This window comes from Salvelinus alpinus, chromosome 34 (assembly GCF_045679555.1).
Source record: "Salvelinus alpinus chromosome 34, SLU_Salpinus.1, whole genome shotgun sequence".
NCBI classification, from domain to species: Eukaryota; Metazoa; Chordata; class Actinopteri; order Salmoniformes; family Salmonidae; genus Salvelinus; species Salvelinus alpinus.
In genome coordinates this window covers 19145121-19163111 of record NC_092119.1, presented here as the reverse complement: position 1 = coordinate 19163111, position 17991 = coordinate 19145121, and the positions used below count along the sequence as shown (strand labels likewise).

Below are 17991 nucleotides of genomic sequence, written 5' to 3'. Positions count from 1 at the left end.
TGCTCCAGGGCAGTGATTGGGGACATTGCCCTGTGTAGGGTGCCGTCTTTCAGATGGGACGTTAAACGGGTGTCCTCTGTGATCATGAAAGATTCTATGGCACTTATCGTAAGAGTAGGGGTTTTAACCCTGGTGTCCTGGCTAAATTCCCAATTATCCCCCTTTCTCTCCCCTTGTTGATGTAAATGAGAATGTGTTCCCAGTCAATTTACCTGGTAAAATAAGTGTTAAAAAAAGATAGGTTTAGGCTACTACATAATACTTGAATTTTCCCTATACCCATCATGAGGTTGCTACAACCTAGCCTACGAATTAAAGTTTATTACATAGGTGCACGTGTCGAGAGACAAATTGGAGTAATCAAGGTGATAGACAGTAACGCATTCAATACACTCTTGCCTGCATCTAGCTGATCTAGCTTCATTCAAAGACTGAATCATGGACACTCTTACTGACAGTTGTGGCTGCTTTGTGTGATGTATTGTTGTCTTTACATTCTTGACCTTTGTCTTGTTGACTGTGCCCAATAATGTTTGTATCATGTTTTGTGCTGCTACCATGTTGTGTTGCTACCATGTTGTTGTTATGTTGTCTTGCTATCATGCTGTGTTGTCATGTGATGCTGCCTTGTTATGTTGTTGTCTTCGGTCTCTCTTTATGTAGTGTTGTGTTGTCTCTCTTGTTGTGATGTGTGTTTTGTCCTATATTTATATTGTATTTATTTATTTATTTTAATCCCGTCCCCGCAGGAGTCCTTTTGGTAGGCCGTCATTGTAAATAAGAATTTGTTCTTAACTGACTTGCCTAGTTAAATAAAGGTTAAATAAATAAAACAATTAAAAATCTAGTTGATCTAGGGTATAATCATTAGTCCCAAATCGAGAGTTTCTATTCAATCAAATTCACGTAGGTCTATCCCCGTTTCGTTACGCTTGCTTCCGTTTAAGAAACGTTTGTCAACAGAATCGGCTGAATAAATACACTCCGATCACCCGCACACACAGTTCACTTTCATAGCAGCCACATACAAACAGCATGATCACCTTGCTCGTTGTATAAATCCTCCTCTCACCTTTTCCATTCGTTTGTGGACTTCAAACGTCTGTCACAGACAGACACAGCTGTCTGTGACCAGGTGAAAAAACCTCTCCAAGCAAAACCTTTATAACATAACCACTACACACAGCATACATCATTGTTAGCATATTAGCTAACGTCATAGTCAACATAGCTACTAGAACTAACGCATTAGTAAACCCGCTACAATCACGCTGTACAGTGTACAGCAAGCAGTTTAGTAGTTACACCGGGGGCCCCGGTGGCAATACATTTATAAGACCGAAAACTTACCTTGACTTGTAAGAGTTCCAGTGTTGGATAGCCTTAGCCAGCTAACATAAATAGCCTTCCTCTCTGCTTCAGCTGTGTGTTTGACTAGGCTAAGTTAGCTAAGTAAGTGAAAGTGAAAGTTAAAAAATTTCCACAAAATATAGCTGTCTCTCTCTCTCTGCTGCTTCTCCTTAATTGTTTAAGACATTCATTTGTTTAAAACTATTCAACTATTGTCTTTCTCTCTCTTTGAGTCAACTACTAAACACATGTTATGCACTGCAGTGCTAGCTATCTGTAGCTTATGCTTTCAGTACTAGAATTCATTCTCTGATCCTTTGATTGGATGGACAACATGCCAGTTCATGCTGCAAGAGCTCTGATAGGTTGGAGGACGTCCTCCGGAAGTCGTCATAATTACTTTGTAAGTCTATTGAAAAGTGTGACAACCATGACCCTCCTAGGTTTTGAATTGAAATCAATGTACCCAGAGGAGGACGGAAAATAGCTGTTCTCCGGCTGCGCCATGGTGCTACCCCAGAGAGTGCTGTTGAGGCTACTGTAGACCTTTATTGCAAAACAGTGTGTTTTAAGCAGTTATTTGGTGACGTGAATATATTTAGTATGATTTTATCTAAAAAGGATAACTTTTTTAATGTTTCACTATATAAAAAAGTAGGATGGTCCTCCTCTTTCTCCTCAAATCCAGATGTTTGATTTTATGAGGGCAGGAACTTTCTATCTACAGTAATCGTTTGGAGCAAAATGACACTGTGCAAATGATGGTTGTTTGCCCTGAAATAATTCCTGCAAAAAGAAAGGGAGGAAGAGAGGAAGATGAGATGACACTCTAATTGGTGCAGAAGCTATTTGGCTGAGTCCCAACTGAATCAATTGCTTTTCTGCTACTTTTCCCGAGTAATGGCTTGTAACTGTTATTCTTCAGATTTTATTAACGAGATACAGACAGGGAAGCATTGATTTGCTCCAGTAGCACACAGACAATAATCACGATGGCACCTCTACTTTAAGTGATTTCAGAACGAATGCAGGCGGCACAGGACAATGATGCAGCTCAGCTCCCTGATGCAGTCAGTGGCCAAATCTTATTTTCCATCTCCGCCCCTCTCCTTCCCTCCTTCCCTCCCTTCTTCCCGCCTGCCGTGACTGTTACTCTCCCAGGACCACTCTAGCCGTGCTGCATCGCCCTGCAAATCCAATACAGTATGACAGGGAATATTGTAGGCATAATGGAGAATCGCAGGAGATTGTACCACTGTATACACACAAATAGCTATGGGCTTAATTGCCCCTAACCTGAACCACAGGTCCAGGGTAATAGATCTAGTACTATGACTATAGTTAAAGATAGAGATCATTAGGTAGTGTACTGGGCTGAGCTGGGCTGCAGATGTGGTCCACTTTCTCTCTCTCCCTCTCTCTCTCTCTCTCTCTCTCTCTCTCTCTCTCTCTCTCTCTCTCTCTCTCTCTCTCTCTCTCTCTCTCTCTCTCTCTCTCTCTCTCTTATACTCTCTCTCTCTCGCTCTCTACCTACCTACTACCTACCTACCTACCTACCTACCTACCTACCTACCTATCAGTGTGTACACACCAGTCAGCGTTTTCCCCTGTATGAAGTAACTCCTCATGGTAGTGATTTGGAAATACATGTGTGTAATGCTGTGCATATTGTGAAAGCACAAGAGTTGAGCTGTGGTCAAGACAGATTTATCCTAATTTGTCCCCTGGAATTCAATATGTATTTTCTGTACATTCTGCATAGTTAGATTTGCATATCAGACACTTTATAGACACTTGAATATTACTTGAAGTGACTATTTCAAGAGCTAGGCAGACAAAGCAAGAGAGCAAACAACCTCTTTGAACTGGGTTTTGTTTATGCCATGTGTACTGCTTCAATCACGTCTTAGATGTTGTGTTTTTAACTTTCAAAAGTTGGGCTTTCTTCTCCTCTGAGTTTTCTCTCCCTCCTTGACTAAGGAGAAGGAGGACTGAACTGAAGTCTCATTCTCCTATCTCTCTCTTTCCATCTTTTCTGTGGCTGCTGCTGTGGTGTGCGGTCTTGTTTGAATAATGGTTGTGCTAATTTCTCCCAGTCTAAGAAGAGAGTGTGGTTGGGCCTGAGTAAACAGCCTGATTGGCTGCTGGAGGCTGCTGAAGGTCAGAGTGACCGCAGATGACACAACAGTGAATTACAATGACACTCATTGCATCATTTAACACAGAAGAGGGAGATATCTCTCCTTTTTCATCCCTTCTTTAACAAATGAATGAATGATTCTCAGTCCAGATTTGTTATGCATTCAGCAAAAATAATTGTATCTGCTCTATTTTTAATGTTGTAGTATTTAAATGATTGTATCTGCTCTATTTTTAATGATGTAGTATTTACATGATTTTGTATCTGCTCTATTTTTAATGTTGTAGTATTTAAATGATTGTATTTGCTCTCTTTATTTTTTAAATATTTGTTTTACCCCTTTTTCTCCACAATATCCAATTGGTAGTTACAGTCTTGTCTCGTTGTTGCAACACCCGTACGGACTCGGGAGAGGCGAAGGTCGAGAGCCATGCGTCCTCCGAAACACAACCTAACCAAGCCGCACTGCTCCTTGACACAATGCCCACTTAACCCAGAAGCCAGCCGCACCAATGTGTCGGAGGAAACACCTGGCGACCGTGTCAGCGTGCACTGCACCCGGCCCGCCACAGGAGTCGCTAGTGCACGATGGGACAAGTACATCCCTGCCGGCCAAACCCTCCCATTACCCGGACGAGACCCCATGGGTCTCCCGGTCACAGCCGGCTGCGACAGAGCCTGGACTCGAACCCAGAATCTCTAGTGGCACAGCTAGCGCTGCGATGCAGTACCTTAGTATCTGCTCTCTTTAACATGTTGTAGTATTTAAATGATTGTATCTGCTCTCTTTTACATGTTGTAGTATATAATAGGATTAATTTGCTAGGTTAAAAAAATACTTCCTAAGAAGAGACCATAATAGTGGAATATTTCCTAGTACATATCCTAGTATTTGTGACTTATGTCGGGCCTATTCTTAATGGTGACACATTGTAAAGCTAGACGACGACAGGAGGATAAAATAGATCTCGATGTGTATTGCAGTGTATTGCAGTGACTTTCATTTCACAACAGACATTGGAATTGGAAACCAGCTGACGTGACGTGTTCTCTATAAGTGCAGTCTATAGTGTATTATTTTAGCACAGAATATGTGACGTGAACAGTCTTGAGGTCTTGAAGTGGCGCCACGAGTATTTCTGTTTGCAGATTCAAGTCAGACACTGAAGTTTGTCAGCACTTGCACCGTCTGATCCGCTGAATCCTGATGCCTGGGTTTCAGACAGCTGCACAAGGCAGCGCCCACACAACCTAGGGAACACTGGGTTATCTATCAGTCTACCTCCCAGTCACACACTCTCCATTTGGCAGCAGCAGTCACAGTGTCTCTGTGCATACTGGAAGTGGCACCTCTCACCACAGGTGAGCTAAAACATTTAGGAAGAGAAGAGAGACACTTTGCTTAAAGGTATCACCCTTTAACCATCTACTGCTGCGCCACCCACTCAGTCTAACTGACTGACATCCTTATGATAAGAACACTTGAGAAAGTGTACAATACGGTGTTTACCAACCATATGGATGGGTATGAGGTGTATCAATGGAGGCCTTCACTCATTATATCTGTGTATGTGGTGCTGGGTAAATCATCCAAAGATGACCACTGAAGAGGGACTTTTGGGACATTGCTTTCCAAGACTCTTTTTTTCGTTGACTAGGTAGGGGGTGCTTTCTATTGTCATAGCTAAGGAGAGGAAAAGTACTGTATCTCTGGCAACCTCTGCCTTCCTCCTCAGCCCAGCGCTGTGTTCTGCAACCAAGCAGCGAGTGTTAGTCAGTGCATGGAGCTGTGAATGACAGTGTTGTGTAGAGAAGGCACGGCCCCCTGTCTCTCCTATGCAAAGCATGGTGGTGTGCAGACTGTGCAGGTTTGATGTGGGCACTAGATTGTGGTTAATAATTCAGCCTCTAAGCTGTGAGCCTGGGAGGAGAACAGCTCAGGAACCAGAGGAGGGACAGACAGGGAAGTGTTCAGGACAGCCATCAGACAACTCTCCTAATACTGTTGGGATTGAGGATGCAAAGAGTGAGTATTATTTCATCACCAACTAAATGTGTTTGAACATTTAACATACACAGTGGAGTCACAAAACATGTGATGTCAATCAGGATCCATGTGTACGTCCCCTATACCCTGTAATGACCTTCTTTTGACCAGGGCTCATTTGGGAGGAAGACCATGATCGCCTTTCTCTCTCTCTCTCTCTCTCTCGCTCCACAATTATACATTCCTGTATTATTCATCTGAACATTTCCTGAATGCCATTCTAGTATCTGAGAGCCCATCCACTCCTCCCTTCTTCAGGGTTGATACACTCTGTCAAGCACCACTAAGAGTCCCCGTTAACAGACACTCCTGCTGATGAAAGATAGTAAAGTTATACAGCATTCACTCACTTCAGCAAAATGTCAGTGCAACCTTTGCCTAACAGTGACTTGGCTTGGTGAAGAGTATACTGGTGGTCACTATGGAGGAAGTCTAGAACATCATCCTGTATGGTCTGTCCTGTATGGTCTGTCCTGTGTGGTCTGTCCTGTGTGGTCTGTCCTGTGTGGTCTGTCCTGTATGGTCTGTCCTGTGTGGTCTGTCCTGTGTGGTCTGTCCTGTGTGGTCTGTCCTGTATGGTCTGTCCTGTATGGTCTGTCCTGTGTGGTCTGTCCTGTGTGGTCTGTCCTGTGTGGTCTGTCCTGTATGGTCTGTCCTGTGTGGTCTGTCCTGTATGGTCTGTCCTGTATGGTCTGTCCTTTGTGGTCTGTCCAGTGTGGTCTGTCCTGTGGGGTCTGTCCTGTGTGGTCTGTCCTGTGTGGTCTGTCCTGTATGGTCTGTCCTGTGTGGTCTGTCCTGTGTGGTCTGTCCTGTATGGTCTGTACTGTGTGGTCTGTCATGTGTGGTCTGTCCTGTGTGGTCTGTCCTGTGTGGTCTGTCCTGTGTGGTCTGTCCTGTGTGGTCTGTCCTGTGTGGTCTGTCCAGTATGGTCTGTCCTGTATGGTCTGTCCTGTATGGTCTGTCCTGTGTGGTGTTGAGGGTGGGGAAGTGTGTGTGTACTGTGTGTGTGTACTGTGTGTGTGTACTGTGTGTGTACTGTGTGTGTGTGTGTGTGTGTGTGTGTGTGTGTGTGTGTGTGTGTGTGTGTGTGTGTGTGTGTGTGTGTGTGTGTGTGTGTGTGTGTGTGTGTGTGTGTGTGTGTGTGTGTGTTGCTGGCTAGATGCAGTCCTGCCTGCTGGCTGGATGCCAGGACTCATGAGCTAGTGGCTAAATATTCAGTGAGACAGACAGACAGCATGCAGAGCAGAGATTCCCTCTCTTTACACTGTGCATGAGTTACTGGCCTGGAGAACTGATACACTGGACATTCCAATGTGGAATTCTAAGTGTTCTAATTCTAATGTTCTAATTCCTAGTACATGGTCACAACATGCCCCCTGTTGTAGTCAGTATATTTCTTAGACCAATTAAATGGATCAAAGTTTGAATGTGTTGAACTTCCATAGTATACTCAATTATAAATGATACATGTTGATGCTGTACTTGGCTCAACAGTAGCCTAACAAATAAGATAGTTCCCCATAGTGTTATTTGATAAAGAAATGAGTTACATTTCATCAGGGGTCCGGAGGGCCGCACTGAAAATGTGTTATATTTCATCAGGGGTCCGGAGGGCCGCACTGAAAATGTGTTATATTTCATCAGGGGTCCGGAGGACCGCACTGAAAATGTGTTATATTTCATCAGGGGTCCGGAGGGCCGCACTGAAAATGTGTTATATTTCATCAGGGGTCCGGAGGACCGCACTGAAAATGTGTTATATTTCATCAGGGGTCCGGAGGGCCGCACTGAAAATGTGTTATATTTCATCAGGGGTCCGGAGGACCGCACTGAAGATGTGTTATATTTCATCAGGGCCGCACTGAAGATGTGTTACATTTCATCAGGGGTCCGGAGGACCGCACTGAAGATGTGTTATATTTCATCAGGGCCGCACTGAATATGTGTTATATTTCATCAGGGCCGCACTGAAGATGTGTTACATTTCATCAGGGGTCCGGAGGACCGCACTGAAGATGTGTTATATTTCATCAGGGGTCCGGAGGACCGCACTGAAGATGTGTTATATTTCATCAGGGCCGCACTGAAGATGTGTTACATTTCATCAGGGGTCCGGAGGACCGCACTGAAGATGTGTTATATTTCATCAGGGCCGCACTGAATATGTGTTATATTTCATCAGGGCCGCACTGAATATGTGTTATATTTCATCAGGGCCGCACTGAAAATGTGTTATATTTCATCAGGGCCGCACTGAAAATGTGTTATATTTCCTTGCCGTCAAAATTTGCTAAAATAAAATGTGTTCGTCACATGCTTCGTAGACAACATGTGTAGACTACTAGTGAAATACTTACTTAAGGGTCCTTCCTAACAATGCAAAGAGAGAGAAAATAGAGAAATAATTGAAAATTAAAACACCTAATAATATAAGTAATATTAAATACATAATGAGTAACGATAACTTGACTATATAATATATACAAGGGGTACCAGTACCGAGACGATGTGTAGTGGTATGAAATAATTGAGGTAGATATGTACATATATCTAGGAATAAAGTGACAGATAATAAACAGTAGCAGCAGTGTATGTGATGAGTCCAAAAAAATTGTGCAAAAAGGGGTCTTCTATCCATCGTTTTGGGGGATTTTTGATGCTCTCTGACTGTCCAGCTTTCTGTCTTGGCGATTATTAGCAACCAGAGTAAATAGTAGAGATATAAATGTAGGTTCAACGTCATTTCTACACAGTTTCCATTTGATTTTAGTCATTTCAATGTTGTTTTTTCCCAGAAAAAATATATAATTAAAATCATATTTTATTTATTTATTTTTACTCAAAATGGGTTCGTGGGCCGGACCTGGCCCACGGGCCTTGAGTTTGACCCGTGCATTACATGACAAGCTTTACAGTATGTGTGGCATTTCAGTTGTGCTAAAATAATCATCAAGCTGTCTCCCCATTGGGAAAGCTGTTGGGGAAGGATGGTAACTCCCCTCCAACCAAATGAAGGGTTACCCACATGGTCACAGTCGATGGCCATCCTACATGAGATTGATCTCTTCCCAGCACCATGCACCATGCAGGTACTACAGAGGTTTGGTCAGTTAACCAGTGGAAGGACCCAGGAAAACCATTATTGTTGTAATGGTCTGGCGGTACGGGGGAAGAATTTACCTGTAAATGTCACTCACCTCAGTCCTCCAGATGACATCGATAAAAAGCCTTTTAAATCAACTGGCCAGCCCCAAGCACCAAATCCTGGAGTCAATATAAAGTCCTAATAAACATGTCAACTAGGCAGGGGAGGGCTGGGGCTTCCTCTGAGGTGATGTGGTTTAACAGTAGGACATGCGCCCTCTTTCCGTGTGTGTGTGTGTGTGTGTGTGTGTGTGTGTGTGTGTGTGTGTGTGTGTGTGTGTGTGTGTGTGTGTGTGTGTGTGTGTGTGTGTGTGTGTGTGTGTGTGTGTGTGTGTGTGTGTGTGTGTGTGTGTACGTGGTATAGCAGTGGGTGACTGCTCCTCATGGGGTCTGACTACTCTTATTCATCAGCCACTTACCACTGCCAGGTTCCAGCAAATATATTTTAATCATCACCGCAGAACCCAATACTCCTCTACTCTACTCTGCCTGCATGGGCTCTGTGCTCCTCTATTCATGTCTGGCAGCATGGGTCTCTGTGCTCCTCTATTCATGTCTGGCAGCATGGGTCTCTGTGCTCCTCTATTCATGTCGGGCAGCATGGGTCTCTGTGCTCCTCTATTCATGTCTGGCAGCATGGGTCTCTGTGCTCCTCTATTTATGTTGGGCAGCATGGGTCTCTGTGCTCCTCTATTCATGTCTGGCAGCATGGGTCTCTGTGCTCCTCTATTCATGTTGGGCAGCATGGGTCTCTGTGCTCCTCTATTCATGTCTGGCAGCATGGGTCTCTGTGCTCCTCTATTCATGTCTGGCAGCATGGGTCTCTGTGCTCCTCTATTCATGTCTGGCAGCATGGGTCTCTGTGCTCCTCTATTCATGTCTGGCAGCATGGGTCTCTGTGCTCCTCTATTCATGTCTGGCAGCATGGGTCTCTGTGCTCCTCTATTCATGTCTGGCAGCATGGGTCTCTGTGCTCCTCTATTCATGTCTGGCAGCATGGGTCTCTGTGCTCCTCTATTCATGTTGGGCAGCATGGGTCTCTGTGCTCCTCTATTCATGTCTGGCAGCATGGGTCTCTGTGCTGCTCTATTCATGTCTGGCAGCATGGGTCTCTGTACTCCTCTATTCATGTTGGGCAGCATGGGTCTCTGTGCTCCTCTATTCATGTCTGGCAGCATGGGTCTCTGTGCTCCTCTATTCATGTCTGGCAGCATGGGTCTCTGTGCTCCTCTATTCATGTCTGGCAGAATGGGTATGTGTGCTCCTCTATTCATGTCTGGCAGAATGGGTCTCTGTGCTCCTCTATTCATGTCTGGCAGCATGGTGTCTCTGTGCTCCTCTATTCATGTCTGGCAGCATGGGTCTCGGTGCTCCTCTATTCATGTCTGGCAGCATGGGTCTCTGTGCTCCTCTATTCATGTTGGGCAGCATGGGTCTCTGTGCTCCTCTATTCATGTCTGGCAGCATGGGTCTCTGTGCTCCTCTATTCATGTCTGGCAGCATGGGTCTCTGTGCTCCTCTATTCATGTCTGGCAGCATGGGTCTCTGTGCTCCTCTATTCATGTCTGGCAGCATGGGTCTCTGTGCTCCTCTATTCATGTCTGGCAGCATGGGTCTCTGTGCTCCTCTATTCATGTCTGGCAGCATGGGTCTCTGTGCTCCTCTATTCATGTCTGGCAGAATGGGTCTCTGTGCTCCTCTATTCATGTCTGGCAGCATGGGTCTCTGTAGCCTATGTATCCTCTATAAGTGCTGGGTTGTTATTGTTTTTTCACCCAGGAAAATACTGTTGTCCTCCTGTCTTGTCAATTAATGACAGGTTTGAGGAAAGTGGTCCTCTGCAGGGGGGTAGGTTGTTCTGTGCTTTATGTCTCTGTTCAAGGCTGAGGATGCAGACTTTGTTTGCTGTTTTTTTTATTTTGTTTGTTTGTACGGCGCTGCACAATTGTGATTCATCCCCTCTATTTGAGCCCCTGTTACCTCAGAGGGTGAGCAGAGCAGAGATGTGCCTGTTAACACATTCAGGGGGCTGGAGACAGAGAGAAAGAGAGGGGGAGGAGAGGAGAGGAAGGGAAGGGAGAGAGGATGGGAGATGAAAGAAGAGGAGAGGAGGGGGAGGAGAGAAGACAGGGGAGGGGGTAGAGGAAGTGAGAAGGGGAGAAGAGGGGGAGAGGAGAAGACAGGGGAGGGGGTAGAGGAAGTGAGCAGGGGAGAAGAGGGGGAGAGGAGAAGAGAGGAAGCCCCACCATCCACCCCCTGCAGACCTCATTCACACAGAGAAACAGAGGCATGCGGAGCTGAGCAGGATGAGGAGGATAACAGTCCTCCCAGTGATCTCTATATCTGTCTATCCACCCAATGAGCATCACTATAGTGGTATATCTCACTGCAGAAAAACCCTCTGGTGCCAGGATAGCTCTGTTTCTGACCATCCAGGCTTCCTACCCCCTGGTCCAGCCCAGGAACATCAGGATAAACACCAAGCCCCAAACCACAAGCAGCTTTCCTGACTTACCTGTCTAAGTCTAGCCTGTATGGGAAATGTGGAGAATTGTGGATTTTCAACCTGCATGACGGAAGTTAAAAACATGTTGGGAAAACAACAAAGGGGTCACAGGTGCTTGTGGTGCCAAAGTGGGAACAGAGAAGAAACAGTGTAAAAATGACATGTTTTCAATCACATGGCTGGTTCGTAGGGAATTGTCTAAAGGCCACATTGGAGCATTTTATAGAGTAGAATGGGGCTGTTGGGATTCGTTTTCTCCAACGTGTGAAAAAAGTGTATAAATTCAACACAATGCCTGGTACAGTGTGTAATATAGTCAGCGTTGAAAAATGGGCCAAATCTCCCATTGCTGTCTGCAATTTACCTTTGTGGCCGTGAAACAAAATCCATTGTGCTGCATTTTGTACCATTCAGGCCAGATAGGGTGTGTGCTTGTGATTGTGTGCGTGCATGCGTGTGTGTAGTTTCATTCTGTGTACAGTGGTGGTGGGAGGGGGGGCTGATATTGTGGAACATATTGCACTGGCTGACATTACCCATACCCCCATACCTACAGGGAATCATTTGTACTAAATGACATGTGGCTTGCAAAAGGTGGTAAAGGGAAAGGCATCAATCTTGGGGGAGATAACTGGCTAGCGAGGGCTGTACAGTGCAAGCGACGCTCCCGGAGAGTGCTGCTTCCATTTTCTTAGCCCGTAAATGCTTCTCCCCTTCAGAGTGAGATCATTTCAGTAAAGGTTTCTGCTATTTAATAGGATGGTGTGAGGAGGTTCCTTAACAAATAAAAGCTATTTGCTGCAGATTCGGTGCACAGGGCATACAGCACTCAGACTAGGAGTCCAATAGCTTGTAATTGTGAGAAAGAGAGAGGGTTGAACCTGCATGTCTTTTCTAGTGTACTGAGTTGGAAGAAAGTAGATGTATACCTGACAACAGCAATGTAATAATGTGAAAGTATAGCCAGGTACAATTAATCTGTGCCCTGCAATACCTAAATATTCCTCTCCAAAATTACTCGTCTTGATCAAAAATCAAAAATCTATGAATCAATGACTCATTTTATTTGGATGCGTTTCAAGCAAACTGACTATCCCTGAATCCTGTCCTAGACTCACCAAGTACCTTACTTTAGTCATGCTCAAAATAAGCACATACAGATGCAGGATCTTAATTGATCACTCTTTGTTGTTGAGAATATTCCTGCACAGCAAGAAATACAAGCTCGTAGTGTATTTGAGTTTTAAAAAGGCTTCTAAAGTTTGTAATTTCCACTTAGAAATTACAGACTTGATTTGCCCTAATGAAAAACGTATTAGGCCTCCTGAGTGGCTCAGCGGTCTAAGGCACTGCATCACACTGCTAGCTGTGGTCTAAGGCACTGCATCACACTGCTAGCTGTGGTCTAAGGCACTGCATCACACTGCTAGCTGTGGTCTAAGGCACTGCATCACACTGCTAGCTGTGGTCTAAGGCACTGCATCACACTGCTAGCTGTGGTCTAAGGCACTGCATCACACTGCTAGCTGTGGTCTAAGGCACTGCATCACACTGCTAGCTGTGGTCTAAGGCACTGCATCGCAGTGTTGCGGCGTCACTATAGCCTGGGGTTCAATCTGACCGGGAGTCCCTTAGAGCAACGCACAATTGGCCCAGCGTCATCCGGGTTAGGGGAGGGTTTGGCCGGGGGGGCTTTACTTGGCTCATCACACTCTAGTGACTCCTTGTGGGGGACCGGGTGCCTGCAGGCTGACTTCGACGTCAGTTGAACGGTGTTTCCTCCGACACATTGCTGCGGCTGGCTTCCGGGTTAATCGAGCAGGTGTTAAGGAGCGCGGTTTGTTGGGTCATGTTTTGGAGTACGCATGACTCGACCTTCGCCTCTTCCGAGCCCGTTGGGGAGTTACAGTGATGAGACAAGATCTGAATTGGGACGAAAAAGGGGGTCCAAATTTTTTTAAATGTATAATTATTATAATAATCCACATAATAATTGACATTTCCTGTTATTGCAGTATTATTTTCCTGCTGTAGCAAACTGGCTCAAATGTATGGTTCTACGTGACTAAATCAACCCACCCACATCCCACACTATGTTTTCATGTAACTGTTGATTGGAAATGATTGCATGCTTGCGTACATTACATTTTCTCTAGTAGTACAGTATCATTTAGAAAAAAGATATTTTACTGAATACTGTGAAAAATGTGACAACCTGAAATTAGAACTGCATGTTCTATCTGCTTTCTATCTGCTATCTGCTGTATGTGCAATATATGATCTGTGCGGATTTGAGGGGAGAGGATAGCGGGGCTCACCCCAGAACCATTTATACTGTGTATATATACAGTACATACATTATATACATATTTCCATATATGTACTGTGTATATAAGGCTGTGGTCCATACTGTTCTCTCCTTATAGGCTTTAAGAGATTTTCACGTTGTTTCTCCACAGCGACCCTTACTGGGAGAGGCCTGCTAATGCCAGCTCCTGTTCAGCCTCTAGGCCCAAGACACTCCACCTTGGAGGAGGGCAACAACATACCTCATCGCCATGGTAATCCCCCCTTACCTTCTCTGTCTTCCCTTCTTCCTTCTGGTCAGGGGCAGACCAGGCCACAGCTCAGATGCTGTACATACTGTTACTAGTACCAGCTACCTCCCTCTCTTGTCTGGTTAGAGAGACAACATGGTTAAGGATGTTTGCTTGTGTAAAAATCAACTTAACTCCACTTTACTGGCTGGAGGAGTAGAGGAAATGAACCAAAACTGTGGCCTAGATGCACTTGGGTATCACTATTATCATAAAGAAATGATGTTAGCTTCTGTAGTTTTTGACATGTTTTCAATAAGCTATTTTATGGTGAATTTTGAGCAGCATAGATTGGCATGTATAATTAGCAATCCCCCAGGAAGTTTTGTCGTAATGTTCTTTCTATCAGGAATCAAGGTAAGACCCAAATGCAGACTGTGTGAAGTAACAATGTTTATTGTAACCACAGGGGCAGGCAAACGACCGGTCAAGGCAGGCAGGGGTCGATAATCCAGAGTAGGAGCAAAGGTACAGGAAGGCATGCAGGCTCAGAGACAGGCAGCGGTCAGGTACAGGGTCAGGACAGGCAGCGGTCAGGCAGGCGGGTACAGGGTCAGGACAGGCAGCGGTCAGGTACAGGGTCAGGACAGGCAGCGGTCAGGTACAGGGTCAGGACAGGCACAGGTCAAAACCAGGAGGACGAGAAAAGAGAGATTAAGGAAAAACAGGAGCTGAGACAAAACGCTGGTAGGCTTGAACAAACAAGACGAACTGGCAACAGACAAACAGAAAACACAGGTATAAATACACAGGGATAATGGGGAAGATGGGCGACACCTGGAGGGGGGTGGAGACAAGCACAAAGACAGGTGAAACAGATCAGGGCGTGACACTTTCTTATTTTACACAGGAGCTTTTTATGTAATTTAGATTTTTTATGTAATTTTGCTTTTATATTATTTCTGATATTGAGTTAATTGATCTAAGGGGAGTTAGCTATATTTTGTCTAGGTAACTACAGTTCAAATTAAGGTTCCCTCTCTTCCTTTGCCATCCAAAGACAATACAGTATGTAGACAGTAATACTCTTATTTGACCTGGCTTTATGGCTTTGAGCGTTGATAAATGATACACTTCTCAGGGGACACTGACTGTCCCTTTATAAAACAGGGCAAACTGCTCTGTGTTGTCAAACTGGGGAAGATAAAAGGCATCATAGTGGGTGACTAGTCAGTGCAATTGTGGGAAGTTGAGTTTTGACATATTCCTCTGAGACTACGTCTCTTCGTCTTACAGCTTCAGAAGTCTTTTCAGTTCTCCCCTCTTTCAGATCCTTTGTAGTAAAAGACCTAGGCTTACACATTAGGAAATGAACATGGAGCATAATTCCTCTAGCTCTCCCTCCCTCCCTCCCTCCCTCCCTCTGATGTACAGCACAGGGGTGAGGGCAGGATTACTGTCGGCCTGAATAAAGGGGATTTATTGATGTAACACTTTGAGAAAAAAGCACTTCTTAATAGCTCATCACAGTCTGTATGTATTATGAGTCTCAGGCCTACACCCCCGTATGTGCTGCCTTACAAACAGGCAGACAGGCCTACACCGCCTTATGTGCTGCCTTACAAACAGGCAGACAGGCCTATACCCCCTTATGTGCTGCCTTACAAACAGGCAGACAGGCCTACACCCCCTTATGTGCTGCCTTACAAACAGGCAGACAGGCCTACACCCCCTTATGTGCTGCCTTACAAACAGGCAGACAGGCCTACACCCCCTTATGTGCTGCCTTACAAACAGGCAGACATGCCTACACCCCCTTATGTGCTGCCTTACAAGCAGGCAGACAGGCCTACACCCCCTTATGTGCTGCCTTACAAACAGGCAGACAGGCCTACACCCCCTTATGTGCTGCCTTACAAACAGGCAGACAGGCCTACACCCCCGTATGTGCTGCCTTACAAACAGGCAGACAGGCCTACACCCCCTTATGTGCTGCCTTACAAACAGGCAGACAGGCCTACACTGCCTTATGTGCTGCCTTACAAACAGGCAGACAAGCCTACACCCCAGGACATTACACACACTACATTCCTAAAGTCCTACACCAAAGGACAGTACAGACACCACATTCCTGTAGACCTGCACCCCAGGACAGTACACACACTACATTCCTGTAGTCCTACACCCCAGGACAGTACACACACTACATTCCTGTAGTCCTGTACCCCAGGACAGTACACACACTACATTCCTTTAGTCCTACACCCCAGGACAGTACACACACTACATTAATGTAGGCCTGTACCCCAGGACAGTACAGACACTACATTCCTGTAGGCGACACTACATTCCTGTAGGCCTGTACCCCAGGACAGTACAGACACTACATTCCTGTAGGCCTGTACCCCAGGACAGTACAGACACTACATTCATGTAGGTCTACACCCCAGGACAGTACAGGCACTACATTCCTTTAGGCCTACACCCCAGGAAGGTACAAACACTACATTCCTGTAGGCCTGTACCCCAGGACAGTACACACACTACATTCCTGTAGGGCTACACCCCAGGACAGTACACACACTACATTCCTGTAGGCCTGTACCCCAGGACAGTACACACACTACATTCCTGTAGTCCTACACCCCAGGACAGTACAGACAATACATTCCTGTAGGCCTGTACCCCAGGACAGTACACACACTACATTCCTGTAGGCCTGTACCCCAGGACAGTTCACACACTACATTCCTGTAGGCCTACACCCCAGGACAGTACACACACTACATTCCTGTAGGCCTATACCCCAGGACAGTACACACACTACATTCCTGTAGGCCTGTACCCCAGGACAGTACACACACTACATTCCTGTAGGCCTGTACCCCAGGACAGTTCACACACTACATTCCTGTAGGCCTGTACCCCAGGACAGTACACACACTACATTCCTGTAGGCCTGTACCCCAGGACAGTACAGACACTACATTCCAGTAGGCCTGTACCCCAGGACAGTACACACACTACATTCCTGTAGGCCTGTACTCCAGGACAGTACACACACTACATTCCAGTAGGCCTGTACCCCAGGACAGTACACACACTACATTCCTGTAGGCCTGTACCCCAGGACAGTACAGACACTACATTCCAGTAGGCCTGTACCCCAGGACAGTACACACACTACATTCCAGTAGGCCTGTACCCCAGGACAGTACACACACTACATTCCTGTAGGCCTGTACCCCAGGACAGTACAGACACTACATTCCAGTAGGCCTGTACCCCAGGACAGTCCACACACTACATTCCTGTAGGCCTGTACCCCAGGACAGTACAGACACTACATTCCAGTAGGCCTGTACCCCAGGACAGTCCACACACTACATTCCTGTAGGCCTACACACACATTTTGAGTAGGGCCCACATGCCGGGAAGCAGAACCTGCAGCACATGTTCAGACTGTTTCTCTAGGTCATGGATACTGAGGTTCCAGATGAATACTAACACACCTTGGCTATAGCTTCCTGCAGCTCCTCATGTTCTGTATCTGGCTATTGAGAGTAGTCACTAGCAATATGGCTTCTTAGTCAGCCTAAGTAGATGCCACATTTCAACTGAGATGAAGAGAAACACTGTGTGTGTGTGTGTGTGTGTGTGTGTGTGTGTGTGTGTGTGTGTGTGTGTGTGTGTGTGTGTGTGTGTGTGTGTGTGTGTGTGTGTGTGTGTGTGTGTGTGTGTGTGTGTGTGTGTGTGTGTGTGTGCCTTTAAAGTCGTGTATACTATGCGGTAGGTAGCTAGGTTTAGATGGGTTTCTCTATGCTGATGAAGCTAAGCCCCATTCTGCCACCATGATTAGTTTAAACGGCGTCTGAACGTACGGGCCGGACAGTGTATGTGAGTTGTAAGCGGTTTGCAGCTCAGGGTGAAATTGAGATAAATGGCTGTTGGTGAGAAGGATGGCCACCTGCGGCCCAGGTTCCCCAGCACACCTGTCTCTTCTCGTTTACCAAGCTCTCTGAGGTGAACTAGCAGTCTGCTCCACTCTTCCCTGATCCCCACCTCGCCCCTCTCCTCATATCTGACACACACACACACACACACACACACACACACACACACACACACACACACACACACACACACACACACACACACACACACACACACACACACACACACACACACACACACACACACACACACACACACACACACACCCCTTCCGCCCCTAGACAACAGCACACAGGAATTGAGCTATCGGCCT

General features: G+C 45.9%; 1 protein-coding gene across 2 annotated transcripts in view; it reads left to right on the top strand.

Moving 5' to 3' along the window:
- Positions 1-17991, top strand: part of LOC139563531 (neuronal PAS domain-containing protein 3-like) — a 425688-nt gene that overhangs the window by 91053 nt on the left and 316644 nt on the right. For both annotated transcript variants that reach the window (XM_071382264.1, XM_071382263.1), the window contains one exon: positions 13647-13748. In XM_071382264.1, coding sequence (XP_071238365.1) covers positions 13647-13748 — 102 coding nt within the window. The remainder of the gene's footprint in view (positions 1-13646; positions 13749-17991) is intronic.